Genomic DNA, 27,920 nt, shown 5'->3' on the forward strand with positions numbered 1-27,920 from the left:
ACAGAATTGAAGGTTTCCTTTACATTTAAATGAAGATGAATACTATTTACTCAATACTCAAATCAAGAAGAAATACAAAAAAATACTTTGAAGCTATGCAATATGTAATATAAATCCTTCATCTGAGACAACAGCTTGTCAAAATGCTAATCATTAGGAACTGAAAGGTTTGTTTGGTTGATAATGCTTCCTTTCATGTGTGCTATGTGCTTTCCAGAAGGAAATAAGAAATCTATTATTAGCTTTACATAGTCAATGCATGTTTATCTGAGTTAATAAAAAGAACATAGAGGTCTGTGCTAATACAAAGAACACAGACATATAATACACCTGTTTTAGATCTAAAAGGGTGAATAATACAAAAATTATATCTTTGACTCCAGAGGAAATGCTGATTCTTTGCAGCATATTTGTCTTCTACTATACTCTATTAGCTTTTCTAAGAACTATGCCATGGAAAACTCACATAAACACACAAGTAAGAATTCCCTCTAGATCCTGGGAACTGCTTGCCAGAGGTTAGAATTCTGTCAGTGGTATTCATTCTGCACACTGGATTCTGATCATCACTAATATGTTGAAAGTTCTCATTCTCAAGCCTCCAGGTCCTCATACAATATTCTCAACCTCACACATGGCTAATGAAGAAACTAGCACAAGAAATGGTGAAGAAAAAATTAGTTCTGGGAAAAGGAAAAAGGAAAGTCATGCTATGCCTTGCTCTGACATTGTGAAAGAACAGGGAGCATTAAAGTTATTATTGTTATTTTTTACATGAAGCCTTAGAAATTGGCCTACTAAAAGAAAAAGGGGAAGAAAATTATAAATTAGTGTACATTGTCAGATGCATTGCTTCCTAGAGTGATATTAATGATTTTGACAATGCCGGGTCAAGTACTTTATAATTATATAAGAAAACTGAATAGCCTCTCAATGTAAATAACTGCTATCTTTTCATCTGTGAAATCAGATCAATTATGTAACAAAAATTTACATTAAAAATGACATTTCTCTCTGAGGCATTTTATAAAATAACCAATGAAAGGTGGTCTCCATGGCTCAGAAAAAGCAATGTAGTTAAAGAAAAGCTGGTCCGGCCTTATTATAGAGATAGAGATGGTACCTAGTAGTAGATAGTAGGTAGGAGAATTCCAACAAAGCAAACATTCAGTTGTCCAATCATTTACCATTTAGGGAGCAACTATTGTAAGTCAGTCCCTCTGCTAGGCACTGGAGATACATCTTATTTGAGACATAATCCCTTCATTTAGGAGCCCACAGACATCTAAACAAATACTATAAAATATCTACTAGCAGAGTTTTGTGAAGGGTGCTAGGGGGGGCACATGGATGAAAGAGTTGTTGGAATTAGAGAAGACTTCACAAAGGAGGTAACCCTTAGCCTAATTCATCACAGGAACTAAAGTTTACCAGGTAAATTAGATGAGAAGGCATTCCAAGGTGACAGAAAAGTACTCTATGAATAAAGAATCATGAACTCTAAGAACAGTGTACTTAGGAGTACATAGTATATTTGGGTAGAGGTAAATAAACTCAAGTTAGAGCCAGGTTATCAAGGACCTGTTGTACATGCTAAGGCATTTGGACATTCTTATATAGTGATAAGATATAAGATGATCTTAAGCAATGAAGTGGCATGGTCAGATATGCTTACAAAATTAACGCTGCTAGCTTTAAGAAAAAGCTAGCTCTGGGAGGAGACATCAATAATTTAAGAACTTCAGGTTTGTATAATCCCTAATATAGTCTCCCACCCTCTGGCTTATGTCATAAGTTTTGCTTTCAGTAGCTTCACAACTAGTACCGATTAAAATAAAAGCTATGGTATTTTATTAGCTAGAAAATGGTATTACAGATAATACATAAATGCATTAATTGAGTTGTACTCAATGTGAGGTGAAAGAGACAATTATTAAATTTATTATTAAATTACTAAATTTTTCAGTCTCAACCATGTTTATAACCTCAATGAGAGCAAGGGATGCTGATCAGGGAGGTTCCTCTGGAGCCAGGGAAGATGGAGACAGTCTTCTTTTCTCCCAAATCAAGGGAACACTGGACATTGTATTTGTTGTCTACCTCTGTATAACAAATAAAAAACAGTTTCTTACAACAACATGTATTTATTATCTCACATTTTACATGAGTCAGGAGTCTGAGCACACATGAATGGGTCCTCCGAGAAGGGTCTCAATCAGGCTGCAATTCAGGGGTTGGCCAGGGCTGCATACAAACTCAAAGAGGGAGCAGGAATCCGGGGTCATCTTAGAATTCTGCCTAATAACAGCTTCCACAAGTTAAGTACAAAAGTTGAGATTACTAGAGCCTAGAGCCAGGTAGGCAGGGAACAACTGGTCTATCAAGTAGGTAGGAAGTTACTTGGGAGAATATGTGGAACAAGCCCCGTCATGGGCTTGCTCACTATGTCACGATGCATGAAAGAGAAGCCTCCCTCTAAAGAGCTAGGGCCCAGGTAGACCCCACACAGGCACCACCCCAAATAGACAAAGTATAGAGAAGAAAAGGGAAAATGTTCTCCCAAAGAAGATTGTAGAGAGAGAAGATGTAAATAGAGGAAAAGGTCTAGCAGTTTGGAAACTGTTTTCAATTGAGGGTAGAGAGGGGAATTCTCCATAGCATAGACCTGGAAATAACTTTTTCCCTCCATAAAAGACAAAAAATTACCTTTTTTCCTACCATATTATATATAATAATATAATATATAACTGATAGCAGGGAGATTTTTCAAGAGATATAAACAGTCTGGTAAAGAAAATCTATCAAGCAAACTAAAGCAGACAAGATAATTAGATCTATGTAGCAATGGATCTGAATCGCAAAGAAAATTCCAGATAACAAAACAGTTGTATTTTCACACGAATTAACACAGGGTAAAAGCAAGAGAAAATTGAGTTAATGAAAGATTAATTAAAAAAATATTTTCAACACAAAAACTCTGGAACAGTTGCTCTCTTGCTTCTGCTGTAATTTTGGATAGATTAGCACTTGTAGAAGTCTGGCTTTCTCCAGCAGTAACACAACTCTAGCTTTTGCTGCCCTCACACACTAGAACACATAAAACAGAACAAACAGAAATTCCAATTCTGCTCATCAGCAGGTCAACCTGCCAGTTCCAAGCAACTTTGTGGACTTAAGATTCTGGTTGCCGGCTGGACTCCTAGCACCTGGCTGCTCTATATTTGTACTGAATTCTTAGAGTCTGGGCTCTGTTTGTTGCCTAAACATACAGTAATAGCAGCAATACAAATAATAATAATGGCCACAGTTATTAAGCCTTTATGAAGCTACATTAATTAAGCATGTGTTACATTCATGTATTTTCTCATTTAGCGGCACTGGCTCAATGTAATAGAAATAGCATTTTTCAAAGAAGATATTGATATGTCTCCATTCTTAAATTTTGTTCATTGTGAACCTCTCTTCTCCCAAGTCTATACTGGAGACTTAATGCCCAGAAGAGGAAGGACATACAAGTTTCTGGAAAATTTTGGGAAGAAAAATGCTGAATGAGATAGGGAGGATAGGAAAATAGTTCTACATTTGTGTCCTAAACTTTTCTTTCCAAGCTTTATCTGGAAAGCCTGTAATATAATAGGTATTGGAAGAACATGAAGAAAGAGGGACCTAGAATCCAAATCCCATCTACATTCTGGGCATGGCCAATTCTGAGTAAACTTGGTAGTATGGACTGGCAAGGTCTTAACAATAAATTTTTCTGAGCCCTGTTCAGTGTCCTTTGAATGAGGCTCAGAGGTTCCTGTGGCCTCCAGAAGGGGGCCTCAGAGGCATCTGGGCTAAAAGCCAAGTAGGCTGCCATGGGGCCAGCTTGGCAAGGAGAGAGGAGACTGCAGCAGAGGCCAGAGTAGACAGATGGCAGATGTGGCTGATGTAGAGGCTCCACCTTACTAGTGAGAGATGAGCTGAGGCGAGCAGCCAAAAAGAGCTGGCCCTGGTGGCAATGATCTTGGCCTATATATATTACCCACAGGCTGTAGGTACACTGGGAGGGATACTCACATCCTACTGTCCCTTCTATGTTGCCTTCAGGGCCCACATATTAACCATTTGTTAGGAATCTGAACAAAAAGCTAATTTAAACTTTTTCCACTTTCTTCAATGGTCTGATCTTTGCCCTCATTGACCCCTTACCAAGGATAACTTTGCTTCTAGTTCATAGAGAAAATAGGAGCCATCAGACAGTAAAATGCAAATTAGATCATTTCTCTCTGCTTATCGGCCTTCCACTGCTGTCATTGCTCTTTTAAGTCTCTTTTGGTCTTAGGATAAAGACCCAAATTCTGAACATAGCTTATAAGGGCTGCGTGACTGGCCTTTTACTTCCTCTGTGGCCTCAGCTCCTGCCACCTCTCCCCTTTGTCTGGAACCTCTAGTTTCGTGTTAATTTCTACCACAGGGATTTGTTTTCAATATGCTAGTCCTCCTTTGAAGAATAATCTTCCCACCCCACTTTGGTCTAGTTAATTCTATTTTGTCTCTCAGAGCTCAACTCTTCCTGGCAAAGCTCTGCAGATTCTTGTACGAGATCAGTCATTCAGAAAGTCTCCCGGCCACACTCTGAGTTAATATATTTATTTTATGAGGCCCAAATATATCAATAGTCTTCTTTCAACTAATTTTATTGAGAATAATAAGTTCCCAACCTGATAGTTTGCACTAAGCCATATTACCCCACCATTTAACTATGTAAGGTATTTTCATATTTTTAAGTATCAAAAAACAGTCAATATTTTCTTTGTCAAGCATCTACTAACTTATATTTCTTGCCTTCTGTGTGATGTGTGATGTGTGTAGAAAGGCACTAGAGAAAATTCATGAGATTCCAGAGGGGAAATAGGAAAAGAGTAAGTATAGAAGAGGCATTTTATGATTTATCAAAAACTGATAAGAATATATTTGTACTATTACATATATATGATGTTTGAGATTAAAAGCTTTCCGAGAGATAACAGCTGGGAAGATGGCAGCGTAGGAGGACGCTGGGCTCACTGCGCATCCTGCTGATCACTTTGATTCCAACTACACCTGCCTAAATAATCCAGAAAACCGCCAGAAGACTAGCAGAACGGAGTCTCTGGAGCCAAGCACAGGTGAGAGGCCCACGGAAGAGGGTAGGAAGGGCGGCGAGGCAGAGCGCGCTACACAGACTGGCAGGAGGGAGCCGGGGCAGAGGGGTGGCCCGCCGACCAAGCAGAGCCCCCGAGTTTGGCTTGCAAAAGCGGAGGGGCCCGATGGAGTGTGTTCCGACAGCAATCAGGACTTGACATCTGGAAGGTTATAAGCTAACAGCTCTGCTCGGAGAAGGGGAGGGCTGGAGGACAATGGGAGGGAGAGTTGTTGAGCCCCGGATGACAGAGCTCAGCTTGGTGGGGAACAAAGGCACTTGCCAGCGGCATCTCCCTCGCCCATCCCCCAGCCAAAATCCCAAAGGGAACCAGTTCCTGCCAGGGAACTTGCTGGCACCACGCAAACACCCAAAGCTGTGCTTCTGCGGATCCATCCCTCCGGCGGGCTGGACTCCCTCCTGGTGCCACAGGCCCCCCCCCCCCCCCCCCCCGCCAAGCGGATCTCTGGAGGAAAAGCGAGCTGAACCTGCCCCTCCCGCCCCTGTGCACCTTGCCGATCCACCCCAGCTAATACGCCAGATCCCCAGCACCACAAGCCTGGCAGTGTGCAAGTAGCCCAGACAGGCCACACCACCCCACAGTGAATCCCGCCCCTAGGAGAGGGGAAGAGAAGGCACACAACAGTCTGACTGTGGCCCCAGCGGTGGGCCGGGGGCAGACATCAGTTCTGACTGCGGCCCTGCCCATCAACGCAAGTTATTCAAGACAGCACAGGGGAAGTGCCCCGCAGTACCACACCACTCTAGGGACTATCCAAAATGATGAAACGGAAGAATTCCCCTCAGAAAAACATCCATGAAATAACAACAGCTAATGAACTGATCAAAAAAGATTTAAACAATATAACAGAAAGTGAATTTAGAATAATAGTCATAAAATTAATCTCTGGGCTTGAAAACAGTATAGAGGACAGCAGAGAATCTCTTGCTACAGAGATCAAGGGACTGAGGAACAGCCAGGAGGAGCTAAAATATTCGATAAACGAGCTGCAAAATAAAATGGAGACAACTATGGCTCGGGTTGAAGAGGCAGAGGAGAGAATAGGTGAACTAGAAGGTAAAATTATGGAAAAAGAAGAAGCTGAGAACAAGATAAAAAATCCAGGAGTATGAGGGGAAAATTAGAGAACTAAGTGATGCACTAAAGAGAAATGATATACACATAATTGGTATTCCAGAGGAGGAAGAGAAAGGAAAAGGTGCTGAAGGTGTACTTGAAGAAATAATAGCTGAGAACTTCCAAGATCTGGGGAAGGAAAAAGGCATTGAAATCCAAGAGGCACAGAGAACTCCCTTCAGACGTAACTTGAATCGATCTTCTGCATGACATATCATAGTGAAACTGGCAAAATACAAGGATAAAGAGAAAATTCTGAACGCAGCTAGAGATAAACATGCTCTAACATATAAAGGGAGACCTATAAGACTCGTGACCGATCTCTCTACTGAAACTTGGCAGGCCAGAAATGAATGGCAGGAGATCATCAATGTGATGAACAGAAAAAATATGCAGCCAAGAATCCTTTATCCAGCAAGTCTGTCATTTAGAATAGAAGGAGAGATAAAGGTCTTCCCAAACAAACAAAAACTGAAGGAATTTGTCACCACTAAACTAGCCCTACAAGAGATCCTAAGGGGGATCCTGTGAGACAAAGTACCAGAGACATTGCTACAAGCATGAAACCTACGGACATCACAATGACTCTAAACCCATATCTTTCTATAATAACACTGAATGTAAATGGACTAAATGCACCAACCTAAAGACATAGGGTATCAGAATGGATAAAAAAACAAGACCCATCTATTTGCTGTCTACAAGAGACTCATTTTGAACTGAGGACACCTTCAGATTGAGAGCGAGGGGATGGAGAACTATTTATCATGCCACTGGAAGTCAAAAGAAAGCTGGAGTAGCCATACTTAGACAAACTAGACTTTAAATTAAAGGCTGTAACAAGAAATGAAGAAGGGCATTCTATAATAATCACAGGGTCTATCCATCAGGAAGAGCTAACAATTATAAATGTACACCGAATACAGGAGCTCCTAAATATATAAAACAATTACTCACAAACATAAGCAACCTTATTGATAAGAATGTGGTAATTACAGAGGACTTTAACACTCCACTTACAGAAATGGATAGATCATCTAGACACATGGTCAATAAAGAAACAAGGGCCCTGAATGAGACATTGGATCAGATGGACTTGACAGATATATTTAGAACTCTGCATCCCAAAGCACCTGAATATACTTTCTTCTCGAGTGGACATGGAACATTCTCCAAGATAGATCACATACTGGGTCACAAAACAGCCCTTCATAAGTATACAAGAATTGAAATCATACCATGCATACTTTCAGACCACAATGCTATGAAGCTTGAAATCCACCACAGGAAAAAGTCTGGAAAACCTCCAAAAGCATGGAGGTTAAAGAACACCCTACTAAAGAATGAATGGGTCAACCAGGCAATTAGAGAAGAAATTAAAAAATACATGGAAACAAATGAAAATGAAAATACAACAATCCAAACGCTTTGGGATGCAGTGAAGGCAGTCCTGAGAGGAAAATACATTGCAATCCAGGCCTATCTCAAGAAACAAGAAAAATCCCAAATACAAAATCTAACAGCACACCTAAAGGAACTAGAAGCAGAACAGCAAAGGCAGCCTAAACCCAGCAGAAGAAGAGAAATAATAAAGATCAGAGCAGAAATAAACAATATAGAATCTAAAAAAACTGTAGAGCAGATCAACGAAACCAAGAGTTGGTTTTTTGAAAAAATAAACAAAATTGATAAACCTCTAGCCAGACTTCTGAAAAAAGAAAAGGTAGAGGACCCAAATAAATAAAATCATGAATGAAAATGGAATTATTACAACCAATCCCTCAGAGATACAAGCAATTATCAGGGAATACTATGAAAAATTATATGCCAACAAACTGGACAACCTGGAAGAAATGGAAAAATTCCTAAACACCCACACGCTTCCAAAACTCAAACAGGAGGAAATAGAAAGCTTGAACAGACCCATAACCAGTGAAGAAATTGAATCAGTCATCAAAAATCTCCCAACAAATAAGAGTCCAGGACCAGATGGCTTCCCAGGGAGTTCTACCAGACGTTTAAAGCAGAGATAATACCTATCCTTCTCAAGCTATTCCAAAAAATAGAAAGCGAAGGAAAACTTCCAGACTCATTCTATGAAGCCAGTATTACTTTGATTCCTAAACCAGACAGAGACCCAGTAAAAAAAAGAGAACTACAGGCCAATATCCCTGGTGAATATGGATGCAAAAATTCTCAATAAGATACTAGCAAATCGAATTCAACGGCATATAAAAAGAATTATTCACCATGATCAAGTGGGATTCATTCCTGGCATGCAGGGCTGGTTCAACATTCACAAATCAATCAATGTGATACATCACATTAATAAAAGAAAAGATAAGAACCATATGATCCTGTCAATCGATGCAGAAAAGGCCTTTGACAAAATCCAGCAACAATAAAAACCCTTCAGAAAGTCGGGATAGAAGGAACATACTTAGAGATCAAAAAGCCATTTATGAAAAGCCCACAGCTAACATCATCCTCAACGGGGAAAAACTGAGAGCTTTTTCCCTGAGATCAGGAACATGACAGGGATGTCCACTCTCACCACTGTTGTTTAACATAGTACTGGAAGTTCTAGCATCAGCAATCAGACAACAAAAGGAAGTCAAAGGCATCAACATTGGCAAAGATGAAGTTAAGATTTCACTTTTTGCAGATGACATGATATTATACATGGAAAATCCGATAGACTCCACCAGAAGTCTGCTAGAACTGATACATGAATTCAGCAAAGTCGCAGGATACAAAATCAATGTACAGAAATCAGTTGCATTCGTACACACTAATAATGAAGCAACAGAAAGACAAATAAAGAAACTGATCCCATTCACAATTGCACCAAGAAGCATAAAATACCTAGGGATAAATCTAACCAAAGATGTACAAGATCTATATCCTGAAAACTATAGAAAGCTTATGAAGGAAATTGAAGAAGATATAAAGAAATGGAAAAACATTCCGTGCTCATGGATTGGAAGAATAAATTTTGTCAAAATGTCAATACTACCCAAAGCTATCTACACATTCAATGCAATCCCAATCAAAATTGCACCAGCATTCTTCTCGAAGCTAGAACAACCAATCCTAAAATTCATATGGAACCACAAAAGGCCCCGAATAGCCAAAGTAATTCTGAAGAAGAAGACCAAAGCAGGAGGCATCACAATCCCAGACTTTAGCTTCTACTACAAAGCTGTAATCATCAAGACAGCATGGTATTGGCACAAAAACAGACACATAGACCAATGGAATAGAATAGAAACCCCAGAACTAGACCCACAAACATATGGCCAACTCACTTTGACAAAAAACATCCAATGGATCAGAGACAGTCTCTTTAACAAATGGTGCTGGGAGAACTGGACAGCAACATGCAGAAGGTTGAAACTAGACCACTTTCTCACACCGTTCACAAAAATAAACTCAAAATGGATAAAGGGCCTGAATGTGAGACAGGAAACCATCAAAACTCTAGAGGAGAAAGCAGGAAAAGACCTCTCTGACCTCAGCAGTAGCAATCTCTTACTTGACACATCCCCAAAGGCAAGGGAATTAAAAGCAAAAATGAACTACTGGGACCTTATGAAAGTAAAAAGCTTCTGCACAGCAAAGGAAACAACCAACAAAACTAAAAGGCAACCAACGGAATGGGAAAAGATATTTGCAAATGACATATCGGACAAAGGGCTAGTATCCAAAATCTATAAAGAGCTCACCAAACTCCACACCCAAAAAACAAATAACCCAGTGAAGAAATGGGCAGAAAACATGAATAGACACTTCTGTAAAGAAGACATCCGGATGGCCAACAGGCACATGAAAAGATGCTCAATGTCGCTCCTCATCAGGGAAATACAAATCAAAACCACACTCAGATATCACCTCATGCCAATCAGAGTGGCCAAAATGAACAAATCAGGAGACTATAGATGCTGGAGAGGATGTGGAGAAATGGGAACCCTCTTGCACTGTTGGTGGGAATGCAAACTGGTGCAGCCACTCTGGAAAACAGTCTGGAGGTTCCTCAAAAAATTAAAAATAGACCTACCCTATGACCCAGCCGTAGCACTGCTAGGAATTTACCCCAGGGGTACAGGAGTACTGATGCATAGGGACACTTGTACCCCAATGTTTATAGCAGCACTCTCAACAATAGCCAAATTATGGAAAGAGCCTAAATGTCCGTCAAGTGATGAATGGATAAAAAAAATTGTGGTTTATATACACAATGGAGTACTACGTGGCAATGAGAAAGAATGAAATATGGCCCTTTGTAGCAACCTGGATGGAACTGGAGAGTGTGATGCTAAGTGAAATAAGCCATACAGAGAAAGACAGATACCATATGGTTTCACTCTTCTGTGGATCCTGAGAAACTTAACAGAAACCCATGGGGGAGGGGAAGGAAAAAAAAAAGAGGTTAGAGTAGAAGAGAGCCAAAGCATAAGAGACTCTTAAAAACTGAGAACAGGGGCGCCTGGGTGGCGCAGTCGGTTAAGCGTCCGACTTCAGCCAGGTCACGATCTCGCGGTCCGTGAGTTCGAGCCCCGCGTCAGGCTCTGGGCTGATGGCTCAGAGCCTGGAGCCTGTTTCCGATTCTGTGTCTCCCTCTCTCTCTGCCCCTCCCCCGTTCATGCTCTGTCTCTCTCTGTCCCAAAAATAAATAAACGTTAAAAAAAAATTTAAAAAAAAACTGAGAACAAACTGAGGGTTGATGGGGGGTGGGAGGGAGGGCACCTTTTGGGATGAGCACTGGATTTTATATGAAACCAATTTGACAATAAACTTCATATATTGAAAAAAAAAAAAGCTTTCCTTGGCTACCTAAAATCATGGTGTATTGAAAGCACTGAATTTAACAATCAATAATTCAAGCAATTTGTTTATTGCATATTTTTAAGGAAATAAACCTCGAAGATAAGATTACACATCCTTTTCACTAGCCCTTAACTTCCTCTGTATCAGTTCACCCTAAATCTCAGCATGGAGCTTAACAATCACCTCAGCAGCCTGGCTTTGGTCTTCATGCCAGCTGGAGACCAAAGCCCCCTCAGCTGCCTATGTCCAGTGGCTCCTGGAATAACATTGTCTCAGCTTTCAGGAGTTCTATTTTCAGTCTGGTGAACTAATTAAAAGGAAGGCCTTCGTTTGTCTTTCTGGCAATCCCTGAGCAGCGTGAAAGGTCCATGCCACCCTCTCTGTTCTAATTTTAGTTTTCCTCTAATGTTTCTTCTCCCTTGCAGAAAAGCATCCTGAACTGCTAAGCACTCAAAAGCTTTTGTTTTTTGTTATTTCTTCCATTTGGGTTAAAGCACTTTTTTACCTTACTCTTTTTAGATCCCCTCCCCCCAAAGGTTTTCTTCAGCAGGAGGTGATGTTTGAAATTACTAACAAAACTAGAGCTAATTAATTACCTAAGGTTGTTAACTTTCTCAGCAAGTCCCCAAAGGGGCTAGCCCACAAAATTTTTTATACATAGAGCTTTCTGGATATAACTTTTCATAAAGTGGAACTATCTTTATGACTGGTAATTCCTAGCTTCTTTTCCCCCAGTAATTCACAACCCACCTGTCCAGGACATCTTCATTGCAGAACTCAGATCTCACAGGTCACTCTTTGTGAGGTAAAGCACTGTTTCTCAATCTTTTAAAACAGATACTCTTTACTCTTGATAAGCATAAATTTATCACATAGCTTCCTCCCACCATACCCTACCCCACTGTCTCAACTATCTACTTGGCTTGTCTACATAGATACCCAATAGTGTGTCAAATTTAAATACCTAAATTAATATAAACTCCATCCTTCCAATGGTCAGAAGCACCCCAAATACTTGAGTTAAGCCTTTGGTCTCTCATTTTCTCACATTCTACATCCAATCCATCAAAAAAAAAATATGTTGCCTCTACCTTTAAAATAGATGCAGAATTCTACCACCTCTCACTGTCTCTATTAAAAAAAAAAACCCTGCCACCTGAGCAAAAAGAACACATTGGCAACTATTAAGAGTACCCCAAAGACTGAAATACCTTATCAGATGGGCTCTCAGGTCATTCAAAAGTTTCATTTGAGAGGAAGATGCATGGTGGTCAAGAGAACAAGTCCCCTAAAGGAGCAATCCTCAATGGAATACCACTCTCAGGGGGCCCTAGGCAGCCAAGGAATAACATAAGAGGTCTTGGCATCTCAGGGAAGGGTGGGAAAAAGTACAGAAGAGGTGAACCTAGACAAATGGAAAGACTAATTTAAATATTATGCATGCAGATCAATGTAAAAATATATCAAATATTTCATCTAAAAATTGTACTGATTTAATCACATTATTTAAGGCCATTTTGTGGAGGGATAGGCTAACTCAGGTGCTCACCTTCATAGTCCTAAGACTCTGTAATTACCAGTAATTATAATTGTTGCTGGTTTCTGGTGCACCCCCTCTCTGAATTTCCCTCTTATTATTCCAGTCCACTTCTTTAGTACCTTGACTCCAGCAATTCTTTGACCCCACTGGAATCTCCAATCCAAAGATCCTTTAAATTTTTCACTGTTACTTGCTCCCTTATTGTCCTCTTTTTCTTACTTCTCCATCTTAAATTTTATAGTCAAATATTACTCTCATCTTCTTGCATTCATATTTCCTTGTTCTTTACTTCAATATATCCATTTGACAAACCATAATGTAAAGTTCAACTCTACAAAAATGATGTACCTGTGCTCCTCCACCTGAACTGAACTGGAGAAAAACAGAGAACCACATTGGCCAATCCAACTTTGAGTTCATGAACATGAACCTCAAATGGGACCTTAATGCTGCCAGGCAATTACACCACACCTTCCTTTTCCATTCACTGTCTCTTTCTCCCAAATAACTCTTTTATTCCCTCTTCTCTTTCCTCAAACTCCACATCTTCTTCTCTATCCTTGTTCTCAACTGATACTGCTGCTTGCCTCTTTATAGAGAAAATAGAAACTATCAGAACACATGTTCCTCAGATTCTCACCACATGGATCCTGTCCAGCATTTGTACTCACACTGAAAACAGCTGCCTGTTTCCCATGCTCCTGTCTAAAGCCAGTCTCTCCTCTTAGGAACCCATTTTCTCTTTCTCCTCCTTCATCACAACTTTATAATTCTCCTTGGAAGAAATTTCTTAAAAAGGCAGTTTATATTTGCTCTAGAAGTCCTTTCCTCCCATTCCCTCTTAATTTTTTTTCATGTTTATTTATTTTGAGAGAGAGAGAGCAGGCAGGGGAGGGGCAGAGGGAGAAGGAGAGAGTAAATCCCAAGCAGGCTCCATGCTGTCAGCATGGAGCCCAATGACAGCTTGATCTTATGAAATGCGAGATCATGACCTGAGCCAAAATAGAGTTGGATGTTTAACCGACTAAGCCACCCAGGTGTCCCCTTTTTGAAAAGACTTTTTTTCATCCTCCCGTTGTCTCTTAAATCAATTATGTTCAGCTTTTGCCCCATCAATTTCAATAAAATTGCTCTTGTCAAGGTCAGTAATAACCTCCACATTGTTAAACCTGCTAGCCAATTCTGACCCAGTCCTTATCCTATTCAACTTGTTAGCTACATTTGACAGAGATGATAACTCTTTCTTTCTTAATAACTCTCTTCATCTGAATTCAGAACACAACACTCATCAGAATATTTCCTCCAACCTAACAGGTTATTCCTTCTCAGTATCCTTTGCTGGTATTGCGTTTTATCCCCTCTTTCATCGAGTTTGGGTTTTGATCTTCTATCTACACTCATTCCATATCATCTATATACTGATATTTGTATCTTCAGACTGGACCTTCAGCTGCCTACTTGACACATCTATTCAGATACCAAGTAGTCAAACTTAAAGTGTACTCCTGGTACACCAAATTTCTCCCTGTTCACCAAATCTGCTTCTCTGACAACCTCTTACATTCAGACCATAGTAAATCCATTCTGACAGTTGTTTTGGATAAAAATCTTGCAGTTTTCCTTATTTATTTGTTCCTCATATACTACATCCACTCCATCATGAAATCCTATTGGATTTACCTTAAAAATATGACTAATATCCACCCATTTCTCTATACCTCCACTTTTCACCTTTGATCTGAGTTGGCTTCATCTCTCAACTTACCACTATAATAACCTCCAAATCGGCCTTCTTGCTTCCACTCTGTTCCCCTTCTTCAATCCAGTCTCAACACAATAGAATAAAACTCATAAATTGAAGTTAGATAATGTCACTCTTCTCAAAGACCTGAATGTGCTCCTCATTTCACTCCGAGTAAAAGCCAAAGTCCTTATAATGGTCTGTTAAGTCCTACATGATCTAACTGCACCCCCTTCTTACCTACAAATATTATATATTTCAGGGAATGGTAACTTGATTTGACAAGTGTGCTTAAGCATTAGAAACTTTAGAGGCTTCCTTGAACTTTTTCCCTTTACCATCATACGTCCAATCAGTTATCACACCCTGTTGATGACTCTTTTCCTATATCTTTCAAATCCATTTACATCTTTCCATTGCTGATGACACTGTTTCTCCCCACCTCCAGGCAAATCTATCTCAAATCTATCTACCACATTTAATACTAAAGTGATCTTCCTAGTTAAATGTAAACCTATTTATATCATTCACGAGTCTGTACAATTCCAAAGGTCTTTCACTCTAACAACTTTTTTTGATGATTCATAAATTGATACTTGGATTATATAAGACAGTGCCTTTCAAGTAGAAAGCTTTAGTTATAATTCAAGCTACTTTTGAAATGTCTATTAAAATAAACTCATTGGGTCATTTATTCAAAGTGTTTTTTACAGCATAAAATTCCTTTTTTGAGGGTATATTAGTCTTTGTTCTGTAAATAACATTTTGTCAAGATTAATTCTTGTGCATGTCATCATTTATAAAATAAACTATAGATTTATCTAATAATTTAGATTATTTTTTTAATTCAAGAAAAGGTCAGCTACCCTGGCATAAGTACAGACCTATGTACAGACCTAGGCTATTTCTATCTTAAGGTTACTATAGATTTCAAACAATAATACTATGGAAGAAAAATAATAATATTAAACAACAATGATGATAGTATTAAAGAAGAATATTAGTTTCTATAGTTTACAAAACGTATTCACATAAATAAAGATAATTTATGACTACAAGTACTCAAGGAGTAGATATTATTTCCCCTTTTCAGATGAGCAAATTGGAGATCAGAGAAGATAGGTGATTTGATGAAAAATATCCAGCAAATCAGTGACACTGTTGACTCTGGAATTCACTCTCTTTCAAAGCATATTATGTGGTAGTGCCTATATGTGCAGGTTTTTAAATACAAAATATAATAAATAATCTATGTATAAGACATTTTAAGTTGATGAATGTCTACCTTAAAAGTTTTAGTATAAAATTCAAAGTTTTATCTCTTCATATAAAACAAATCAGCATTGTCCTACCACACTACTACTAAATATTAGTTTATTCTAAAATTTTTAATGTAATATGGAGGTGACATCTTACATTAGGAAACCATAGTAACATGCTGTTTGAAACCATTTCAACCTTTAAAAGGTTAGATTTCAGTTCTGTTCAAAGGTCAGACCTGAAAATACCAATTTTGGAATGTGTGGCAAATTACAATTTCTCCACACATTTTGGATGGTACCAGTGGAGTCCTGGAAGCAGTAAAATGTGTGTGTTTTTATCTTCTTACTCTGGTGCTCAGAGGTTTGGGAATAGACCTATCATTTCTTTTAGTCTTAATTTTTAAGTAAATAAATTAATTAATTAATAAATTAATTAATTTTCTATCTACCTCAAAGGACTGTTGAAAAAACTCAAAAATTAATCATCTAAAGAAACACTTGGTGTACTAACTGAAATGAAGCTGAGATTTTCCTAAAGCAAGAATCAGAGTACTTGTCATCTCTCCCATTTTAGAATTTTAAATCTGGTAATAATCATTCAAATCAGTGTTAATTGAGTAATAATTATATATAGAGACACTTTCTGGGATCCACACACCATTTTTATTCACAAATCATATCCCATCCTTCCTCTCCTATAAAGTTGAATCTGGTGCATGGCAGACATACAATAAATGTTCACGTTCAAGGAATTAATGCTAGTGTTCATTAATATCATAATGACTACTACTAACATGTATTGAGCATTAACTATGTGCCAGACACAGTGCTAATTACCTTATGTGCATTACCAGGCTATAGAGTAAGTTAATATAATTAATTAATTGGTAGTTTAATTCTACACCTAAGAACACAATAGCATAAAGAGGTTAAGTCTTATAGCTAGGTATGATATTTAGTTCATGGTTAGTAAACAAACTTAGGTAGCCTGACTTCAGTGCCCACAATGTATCAGGGATCCATTCATTTTAGCTTACAATTCTAGAAAGAGGAGAGAAGATAATAAAGAAATAAACAAATGAAGAATGTAATTTTATGTAATAAATAAGAATCTGGAAAAAGGAAAGAGGAAAATTTGACCGAAGTGCCAAAAACAATGTTGAAAAGTGGTTAAGAACATGGACACTACCACCAAGTTTGAATCCCAGGTCTGCCATTATGGGCTAGTTAGCTATTTATCCTCTATCTGTGTTTCCTTGTCTATCATAATAATACCTAATTCACATATCAGTTATGAGATTTAAATGAGTTAATACACATAAAATGCCTAAAATAGTCTATGATACATAACGTTAAAGTATTTGCTTGAAACTTATTGGTTATTGATGTTACTATGATTGTTCTTTTTGCATCTTTGCTATTATAATTGTCATCACATTGAGAGCCTTACTCGAAATAAGGTGATCTGGGAAGGCCTCTATGAGAAAGTGTATTTGAGCCAAAACTCAAATGACACTCAGACACATGAAAATTTGAAGACAGAGATTCCAGGCAGCAGGAACCAATGTACAAAAGTCCCATAACTAGAATGCCTAGAAAAGAAGGCCAGTGTGGTCCAAGATGAGTTTGCTAGAGCTTAGGTTAAAGAGCTGGTCAGAGCTAGGTTATATTGAACTTCACTGGCCATGGTGAGAAGTTGAAATTTATTCAAAGTTCAGTGAGAAGCCACTGAGCTTAATGATGATAACATACTTTGATTTACCTTTTATAAATATCACTCTGGTTGCCATGAAAAGATTAGATAACAGCTTCCATAAAATATCAATGTCACCACTTTCATTAATCATCATTTTTTAAATCTTAGTTTTCCTAGGGGAAAATAATTTTCTGGATATTTTTGGACTGTTTTGTATCAGTGTTCTTAAAAGTACAGTCAGAGTAAAGGACTTACGTAGAGTGCATACATTTATACACATACACAATACTCATTTTGAACAAAGGTTATACGGAATACCCATATAAATGATACCTTATGATTCTAAAATCCATATTAATCATATCTAGTGGATTTAAAAATCATATCTCTTTGAGGGAAAGTAGTAGAATAGTTCACTTACTTTAATATAAAGGGAGGAAATTCTTTAGGTCCCACTTCTCATATTTCTGTCATTTGGACTTACAATTATTAGCTTCTTGCCCCCAGAGAAAGGAAACATTGCAAATCCAATTGGGTGGAACCAGGTATGTGTTAACAGTGGGTGTGGTTACTTTCCTTAATCTTCTCCTTACCCCCAGCCTTATTTCCTCACACTTCTCCTCTCCAAGTTCACTTTGGTTCAAGTAGATTGAAAGCCCATTTAGGCCAAACCATCCAACTCAATCTTACCAGGTTGATGCAGGTTCTGTGGCCTCAAATCACCTATTAATAAAATCCTATATTGAGTTGATACCACTGTATGGAGAGGGGTAAACAGCAGTGGAAGAAAAGCATTTCCAGGTCTCTGGTTCTTTTACTGCCATAATAGCATTAAATTATCATCCTTTAATATGTAATACCTGAAAGACCATTAATGTATTCAACAAGAATATTATATTCACACTCTGACAAAAATTGTAATGCCCTACATTGTTATACATGTGGGTGAACGAAAAGCACAGTGCAATTTGTAGGAAGATTCCTCTTAATTCCTTGAACTCATTAAGGCTTTAGTTTTAAAAGTTCAAAAATATAGCTGCATAAAGTGAACTGCTTTACCTGTATGGCTAGTTCCGTTGTTCTTGACTTCTGTGGTTCCCACAGAAGAGGTGGGCGGACTAACAGGAGGGCTGGAAGTAAAGCTTGCACACCCTGCAGATGTGTTGATTTCAAAATATTCTTGGTTGTGATTCATTCGATGAAAATCCAGAGAAGACACAATAGATGTTCGTTGTTTAGGCTAAAATAAATGGGCATGATGAGAGTATTAATATGATCATGTTCATCTTCAGCCTAATCTCCCCATTGATTTAATCTAACTGATGATTTTATCAAACTATCTGGTTTTTATTTTTTTTTTTCAACGTTTATTTATTTTTGGGACAGAGAGAGACAGAGCATGAACGGGGGAGGGGCAGAGAGAGAGGGAGACACAGAATCGGAAACAGGCTCCAGGCTCTGAGCCATCAGCCCAGAGCCTGATGCGGGGCTCGAACTCACAGACCGTGAGATCGTGACCTAGCTGAAGTCGGACGCTTAACCGACTGCGCCACCCAGGCGCCCCTCAAACTATCTGGTTTTTATACTCAAAATATAATTGTACTTTACAGAGAGACACTAAATAATCCCTTGATTAATTAAATAATTAAAAAATTGTTTACTGAAAACATATTTTGGCATAGCTGATAAAATAACTTAGACTTTTTGTTAGAATTCCCCAGAAGACTGTACAGATATAGTACCCAATTTTTTTCTTAATAATCAATTCAGAAAGTTGAAATTTTAAAGACACCTTTCATTGAACTAACATTTATTAAGCATATGGCATTTTCCAGACCCTGAGGATATAGAGTCTAATAATAAAAGAGCTCTTAAAACGTTGAAGCATAATTAAGGCAGTTCTGTTTTGTTGTTGTTGTTGTTGTTGTTGTTCTTCTTCTTCTTCTTCTTCTTTATATAGCCCAAAGAATTGATAGCATTAGATATTTTCCCCAAGTACCATATTCTGGAATTTGATCATAAGAATTAAGTTATATAGAACATTTCCCAGGACTTAAGAATCTACTTGGTATTTGTAGTGAACTTGGATTTCCTTTTTTAAGGATTGTAATTAATCCCCAAATAGAAAAGTCAATTTAAACATAAAAGTTAAAATCATGGAGTAATAGATATAATTTACATCCTTTGCCAGTAATGAATTGCTCCCTATAGCAGTTTTCTGTTTTTTTTTTCCCATAGTTTTAATTACATACACTTTTCTTCCTGACTAGCAGAGCTTCTAACATTATCCTTGGCAGTCTTTTTGGCGCTCAGAATTGTGTGCATTTCCCAAGATTCAATCCAAGTTTTCTTTCTTTTTATTCTCATTAATATTACTTAAATATTAACAATATCCTATAATAATTAACAAGAGATTAACTTCAATCTCTTTACAATAAATTTTACTGTACTTTACTATCCCCAAAGTACAATAAACTTTTGGTTTATTTTAATCACTGCCATCAAATACTGGTTTATTTAACCAATGTACTCCATAGATTATTTTCCTGCAAAATATTCAAGTTACCCTGTCTCTTCCAGCTCATCATGTTTTTTTAACATTTAATTTAGTCTATAATTTAAAATAAACAATGATAATGAAAAGGTCTCTATTTTACAGTTTTTTTAATATAAGGGGTACAAATGATCACAATATGCTTTATTATCTCACCATCGCAATACTTTTATGAAAGAGTTTTAGAGGCACTGTTATACAAGCAAGTCACTTATTATTATGACACATCAATTCAGTAGTAGAATTCAAATTAGTACTCCCATAGGATTCAGTTGCTTTTGAATTATGAAAGATTGGGGTACAATGTCAGGCTTGGTTTTTCACAAAATTTCTGTCCTTAGGGCTACTGAATCTCAATTTCACATTCATGTTCTTTCTACTAGACTATATAACAGCAATTAAAAGGCATGAAATATGACACTAGCTCCAATGGAAACTCAGGTATGGTCATCATCTTGGTTTTGTTTTATCGTGTTGTATTGTGATTTTGTTTCACTTCATATATAAGCAATGGGCCAAATTTCTATGATGTTCCTTCTCATAAACTTTATAAAGATCAAGTCAACTGATACATATGGCTCCTTTAGTGCTGTTTCTTTTTTTAAAGTTTATTTATTTATTTTGAGAGAGAGAGAGAGAGCACAAGCGAGCAGGGGAGGGGCAGAGAAAGAGGGAGAGAGAGAATCCAAAGCAGGCTCTGCACTGTCAACACAGAGCCTGATACAGGGCTCAAACTCACAAACCATGAGATCATGACCTGAGCCAAAACTAAGAGTTGGACGTTTAACCTAGTGAGCCATCCAGGCACCCCTTTACTTCTGTTTCTTAAATACATGTTTCTTGACTACACAAAGCTCTAATTATATTAAAATCAGAATTTGTTATGCAATCACAAAAGCAAACAGGTTATTTTTTGTTGTTGCATTAATTCCTTCCAAAAATATTTGTTTAGTATTACTAAACTGTAGATACCTTGGCAAGCAGTGTGATAGGAATAAGACTAATGAGACATTGTCCTTGTTCTCCAGGTGATTATAGAGTTGAAGTGGGAAAAGGATGGTACATGAGGGAAGAAACAACCCAAGGATTATGCATTAGTGCAGTACTATACAGTGATAAGGACTAATGTAAGTGGAAGCACAGAATTCCTAAGCACAGAATTCTCTAAAGTAGAGAATTCTACTTTCTACTTTAGAAAGGGGATCAGGAAAGGCTTCCACAAGCAGGTGATTGATGGCTTAGTTGAATCTCAATGAAGCAGAGATGGTAGGCAGACAAAAGAGGATGGGGAGAAGAAAAATACAGACTGCATAAAGTTCATAATGGCTACAGTGCAGAGTATGTGAGGTAGTGGTAGGTACAAGCCATGAGATATTACAAGTTGCAAGGTCCAAATGATAAAGGGTTCTAATGCCATGTTAAGGAATTTGACTTTAGCTTGAATATTTTAAGGAACCACTGAATGATTTCTAAGCAAGAGGATTTGATTTCATGGTTGGGCATGCATCTTAATAAACTCATTTTAGCAGTTTAGAAAATGGATTGGTCAGGGCTGGATTAGAGGAAGAGAGACTAATTAGGAAGACATTAAAGAGTTCCAGCCAAGACAAAGCGAGGTCCTGAGGTAAAGCAGTGACAACAGTGTTGGAGATAGCAGATGTTTTTAGGAGATGCTAATGAGGTTAGCTCTTTAGGTCTTGGCATCTGATTGGATGTGAAGGTTGATTTTAAGGAAGAAGTCTAAGGCGACTCACAGATTTCTGCTTGGGTGAATGCTGGAAGATAAGTTTGTGTGTGTGTCTGTGTGTGTGTGAGAAACAGAAATATACTAAGCCAGAAGTATACAAGATGTAAGATATACTATTGGGATTCAGTATAGACTGCTTAATATGTGGTTATGCAAATCTACATGAAATTTCCCTTTCTTTCTGTGAGCAGAATGCTATAATCTCACTGTAACATGGCTTCAAATAAAATAAATGGAGGGAGGGAGACAGGTGAATGGAAATTCCAAAGGGAAGGAACCATGGATCCGTGATCATCTAACTGCATTATTATTTGCTTCTTCAGAGCTGTCTATTGGTTATTATTAGCCAGCTTAAGGAAAAGTCATTGGGGGAGTTATTACCCAAAGCTCTCTGAGTATCTGAGATGATGAAAAATGAGAATCATTATATGTTAGTCATGCTTTAAGAATGGGATTATAAAACTCTGGCCTGTGGCCCCAATCTGACCTGCCTCTTGTTTCTGAAAATAAAGTTTTATTGGGACACGGCTATGTCCATTCATTAATTTATTGTCTATGGCTGTTCTCATGCTATAATGGCAGTGTTGAGAAGTTGTGACAGAGGCCAGAGTATTCACAACTCTTAAAATATTTACCATCTTGTCCTTTAGAGAAAACATTCATTGGCAAACCCCTGTTCTAAAGGATCATTTTGCACATCATTTTAGTGGTCAACAAAACCGTAAGTATAGCTTCCCATTTGTTTCCTAGCCTATGTGCATTTAGGTTGGGGGCATGTAACTAATTCTGACCAAATGACTATTAGTCTCTATCTCTCTTTTACTCTCCAGAAGATGTAGCTATAAGATGAAGGAGGGTCATTCACCTCACCCTGGGTTTTAAGAGAAGTTTAAATAAAATTCCTTTAGGTTAAACTGCTGAGATTCTGGGTTTGTCTGTTGTGGCAGCTAGCATTACTTACCCTAACTAGCACAATGCAGTTGGCTCAGAGAGGTTAAATAATGTATGCAAGATTACATAAGTAGTTAGCAGGAGGGCTTAGATTAGAAGGAGGTTTCATGTGTTCAAATCTAGAGACAATTGGATGGTGCCTCAAAGCACAAAAGACAGAGGTGGGATTAAAAAGACATATCTATGTGGAAAATGAAATAACAGCAATGGGAAAAAAGAGTAAAGAGATGGTAGCACTATTAAAAATGGAGATTAAAGAGGATGAGATTAGAATATTCACTCAAACTTAGATTTTAATACATTCCATTTTCCTAACTATTCTGATGGAATCTTGCTAAGCCATACAGTACAAAAGAAAAGTGTTTTCACAAATTCACTGAAATTACAAATAAAATTTGCCAAGTTTCAATGTGTAAAATGAGTTTCACTTGTGTTCCCTATGGCTACTCCTCTAAAACATCGTCCCCATGTGGTCCAACACTTGTATCTCTACTTTCCAAAGGACTTGTTCCCACACATATTTACTTAACCAGAGCCAGCAAAGTACAGATCATGGGCCAAATCCAGGCTTCTATTTTTGTAAAGCCTGTGAGCTAAGGATGGCTTTTATATGTTTTTAATGATTGAAAAAAACAACAAAAATAACATTAGTGACAGGTGAAAATTATATGAAGCTCAAATTTCAGGGTCTATAAATAAAGTTTTACTGGGACATATGAATGGCACACCCATTTATTTACATGTGGTCTATGGCTGTTTTCACACTACCATAGCAAGTTGAGTAGTTACAACAGAGATTTATGACCCACAAAGCCTGAACAATTTTATACTCTTTAACAGAAAAAGTTAGTGACCCCTTCTATAGACTGATTAGGATATGTCTCTGAGGAGGTGAAATGGAACAGCTCCATAAATGACTGAAATAGTCACAGCCAGCTCCATAGAGTTGCTGGAAACAGTGGCAACATGAGCGATGCCCTTTGTTCTACAAAGCAGGAGAAAACAACATTTTCCTGTCTTCCATGGTCTTATTTGCTACTTAATATCTTATTCCCTTGGGCGTGGGTACATTCACAGGGTGAAAGCACATCCTCATAGGCACACAGGTGTTCTGCCCTGCACATCAGTGCATGCACCCAACCTTCATCCTCTTCACGCTCAAGGTCTCACTGCTGTATCAGCAATTACTAGCTTGGCCAGGAACACCAGGATTGGGGGAGCAGGTGGCTAAGAATCCCACCTAGTACAGTGGGATGATGGTAGGAGGTGGGAACACAGGTGAGCCCAGGCTCCATTTTCCCACAGACCTCACTTACAAAACACAAATTCAGAGATAAAAATCAGTAAGAATTTTAGACAGCACCCCAAAAGCATTAAACTCTAAGCATGGGACCCTTCTTCATGTGGGGTCCCACATCCATGAAGCCAGTGCCATCTTAGTCCCTAAAAGAAAATGTGTAAATTTACTGATATAATGTACAGGATGGCATGAATTTCCTACACTTATTATGGATTCTCTTAATCAGAAACTATTATCATAAGAATATCTGTATGCTCTATAAAGATATAAATGGAATATAACATATTCTGATATAACTTGAAAAATTTCATGGCATTTCTGCAACCCAGTTAGATGTGATTCACATATGAATTAAATGAGAACACATAATTCCTGACTAGGATGAGATTTAGGTAATGTGTACATTTACTTCCAAATATCCTCTAGATTGGAATCTAAGTTTCAAATATCCACTTTTATGTTTCCTCTTCTATTGTTAACTACTGTATGTTTTAAAAATCCACTTGCTTAGATCTAAGTGTATTTTAAATCATTTGAATGCACTTAATTATAAAGGAACCTCATCAACCTCCTAATAAAATGTCAAATAGGACTAGAGGGATACTCTGATGTCAGTACAAAGAAAAAGTAGTACTAGCAAAAGTCAGTGGTTATATTAAATCATCCAAGCAAAAGGAGCATTCAAAATGAGTTCCCAAAGACAGCTGAATGTCAGTAAATTAGCAAGTGACATGAGTAGAAATATGTGGAAATGACAGACTTTCCAGACACTAGCCCATTGATAAATTATATCAATATGAAGCAAAGTCCTGTCAAGTCAGTGGTAATAAATTTAGGTGCCTTCTTAAATACTTTTTAAAATGAGGATGAGATGGGTGATAAAAATGGGAAGCTAGATCAGTAGTATTTTCTTTCAGTACTTTAATCAGTCTGAAATATTTTATGTATATAATGAAAAATTTAATTCTAAGCATTTTCCCCAAATGATAACCTACTGCCTAACAGCATCATTTCTTCACTGATTTGAAATGTCACCTTTATCATATACTAAATTTCCAAATATAAACTGGGCTTACATTTTTGGATTGAACTATGTTCCCATTGATCTACCTGTCTATTCCTATGCTAATACCACATTCTCATAATTACTATTTTGGCTCCTCCTCCTACTTCTAGAACTCTTAGTTAATGGATATTGGATCCCTTTGATCCCCTTTGTTTTATATTCTGGGAGTATTTTACAATTTGGTATTCTAAAGCACTTTCATTAATCTGTTCAAAAAATACTACTGACCATCAGCTATGTGTTAGACACTGTTCTAGGCTCTGGGGATATGTCAGTGAACAAATAAGACAAGGCACAAAACTTTTAGTGATTTTACTATGTCTTTAGGTGTAACGATCCTGTTTAATTTTCAATAAATGGTTTTTTTTTCCAAGTATTCAATTTTAAAAGTAACCTCTTCTTTATGAGTTCATAACCTCTCAAATCTTCTAAGGATATTGATTTTCAACTTTTTCAGTCATTAATCGTTTTCTCAAAGGTCATTTAATTGTTCATTTTTGTCAAGTGTCTGGTGTTCTTCATCAACCATTTTGATTACCTAGGACACTACCCCATTTCTCTCTCCTGTTCCGATTCCCAAGGGAGGAGCTTCAGTGGACTCTTCCCCTTACTGAAATAGGTATTAACATCAGGTAGGAAAACAACAAAGTCAATTTTTCCATGTATAAGATGCTGAGGTTTGTCAGTTGCTGTGATTAATCTCTGTCTAAATCCAATGCCATCTGTCTTTATCTTTAAGAAGTTCTAAATGCTTCTGATAGTACCACTCACTGTTCTTCATTACTGCTATGGCTTTATTCTTATTTTTGTATCTATTTTACTATTTTAGTTGCATGTACAGAAAGAGAAGATGTAAAAAGTTGAGATCAGTTCACCTTCCTGAGTTAAAATTCTCATACTTCTCTGTGTTGATCACTTTTAAAACAGCAAAAAGAAAGGATCTGAGGGAGTACAGATAACTCAATAGGGGTAGAAATTATCAAACTTTTTATTACATATGTCAGGCAAGTTGAAAACAATTTCTATTTTTTTCTTTTCAATTAAAGGAGTAAAAATTTTTAATGAGGTAAATGTTTTTATCACGGATACAATAATTAATATGATTAAGACTTATTCTAAAAATGTAGAGCTTCCTATCTTTAGGTACGCAAAATGCCACTCTGCTGTACAGTTATGGCCAAACATAGAAAAAAAAAGTATGACACTACAAAGGAGATAAAGTGGGTGTGAGTAAATACCAGGTGCTTAAGAGGAATATACATTCTTCTAGGAACTTGAGATTTGTTATCACATTTAAGCCTAGAATTTTGGTATTAGAAGTAGTTATTAACTCTTTCTGTTTTACAACGTATTTGAGATTTAGAGATAGTCTCACACTTAAAAAGTAGGAGAGCTGAAATTAAAACATGGTCTATGAAATTTCAGATTGATTGCATTTCCCCTAGGACATCATAGTACATATAAAGCAAAAAAAAGTAAGCATAAAGTTACAAGTAAAGCCAAGAACCAAATAGCTCTCGAGTATCTCATCTTTACATCAATGAGCATTTTTCTACTCTGTCTATTGGAAGCATTTTTTTTAACAGTCATTGTTTTAAACAGTGTTGAAGAAAGGTACCAAATATACAACCTAAACTTACACCTAAAGGAACTAGAAAAGGAGCAACAAATAAAGCCCAAAGCCAGCAAAAAAGGGAAATAATAAAGATTAGAATGGAAACAAATGATATAGAAACAAACAAAAAACCAGCAGAACAGACCAATGAAACTAAACCCCTAGCAAGACTCATAAAAAAGAAAATACAGAGGACCCAAATAGATAAAATCATGAATTAAAGAGGAAAGATCACAACCAACACTACAGAAATACGAACAATTATAAGAGAGTACTATGAAAAATTATATGCCAACATACTGGACAATTTGGAAGAAATGGACAAATTCTTAGACACCCACACACTACCAAAACTCAAACAAGAAGAAACAGAAAATTTGAATAGGCCCATACCAGCAAAGAAATTGAATCAGTTATCAAAATCTCCCAACAAATAAGAGTCTGGGGCCAGATGGCTTCCCAGGGGAATTCTATCAGACATTTAAAGAAGAGTTAATACCTATTCTTCTCAAACTGTTCAAAACATAGAAACAGAAGGAAAGCTTCCAAACCCATTCTATGAAGCCAGTATCATCTTGATTCCAAAACCAGACAAAGACCCTACTAAAAAGGAAAATTACAGGCCAATATCCATGATGCACCTTGATGCAAAAATTCTCAACAAGATACTAAAAAATCAAATTCAACAGTACATTAAAAGAATTACTCACCATGATCAAGTGGGATTTATTCCTGGGCTGCAGGGCTAGTTCAATATTTGCCAGTAAATGATTGTGACACACCACATTAATAAAACAAAGGATAAGAACCATATGATCCTTTCAATAGATGCAAAAAAAGCATTTGACAAAATACAACATATTTCTTGATAAAAACCCTCAAGAGAGTAGGGATAGAAGGAACATACCTCAAGATCATAAAAGCCATATATGAAAGGCCCACCACAGCTAATATCATCCTCAATGAGGAAACACTGAGAGCTTTTACCCTAAGGTCAGGAACATGACAACAAAGTCCACTCTCCCCACTGTTGTTCAACATAGTACTGGAAGTCCTACACTCAGCAATCAGACAACAAAAAGAAATAAAAGTCATACAAATTGGCAAAGAAGAAATCAAACTTTCACTCTTAGCAGATGACATGATACTCTACATAGAAAACCTGAAAGACCACCAAAAAACTGCTAGAACTGATACATGAATTTGGCAAAGTCATGAGATATAAAAATCAACATACAGAAATCAGTTGCATTTCTATATACCAATAATGAAGCAGCAGAAAGAGAAATCAAGGAATTGATCCTATTTACAACTGCACC

The 27,920-nt window shown here is 37.3% G+C and overlaps 1 protein-coding gene across 13 annotated transcripts in view; it reads right to left on the minus strand.

The window, feature by feature from the left end:
* Window positions 1-27,920, minus strand: part of ANKS1B (ankyrin repeat and sterile alpha motif domain containing 1B) — a 1,096,782-nt gene that overhangs the window by 589,924 nt on the left and 478,938 nt on the right. For all 13 annotated transcript variants that reach the window (XM_043562285.1, XM_043562284.1, XM_043562283.1 and 10 more), the window contains exon 12: window positions 18,428-18,608. In XM_043562285.1, coding sequence (XP_043418220.1) covers window positions 18,428-18,608 — 181 coding nt within the window. The remainder of the gene's footprint in view (window positions 1-18,427; window positions 18,609-27,920) is intronic.

Source organism: Prionailurus bengalensis, chromosome B4 (genome assembly GCF_016509475.1).
Source record: "Prionailurus bengalensis isolate Pbe53 chromosome B4, Fcat_Pben_1.1_paternal_pri, whole genome shotgun sequence".
Lineage (NCBI taxonomy): Eukaryota > Metazoa > Chordata > Mammalia > Carnivora > Felidae > Prionailurus > Prionailurus bengalensis.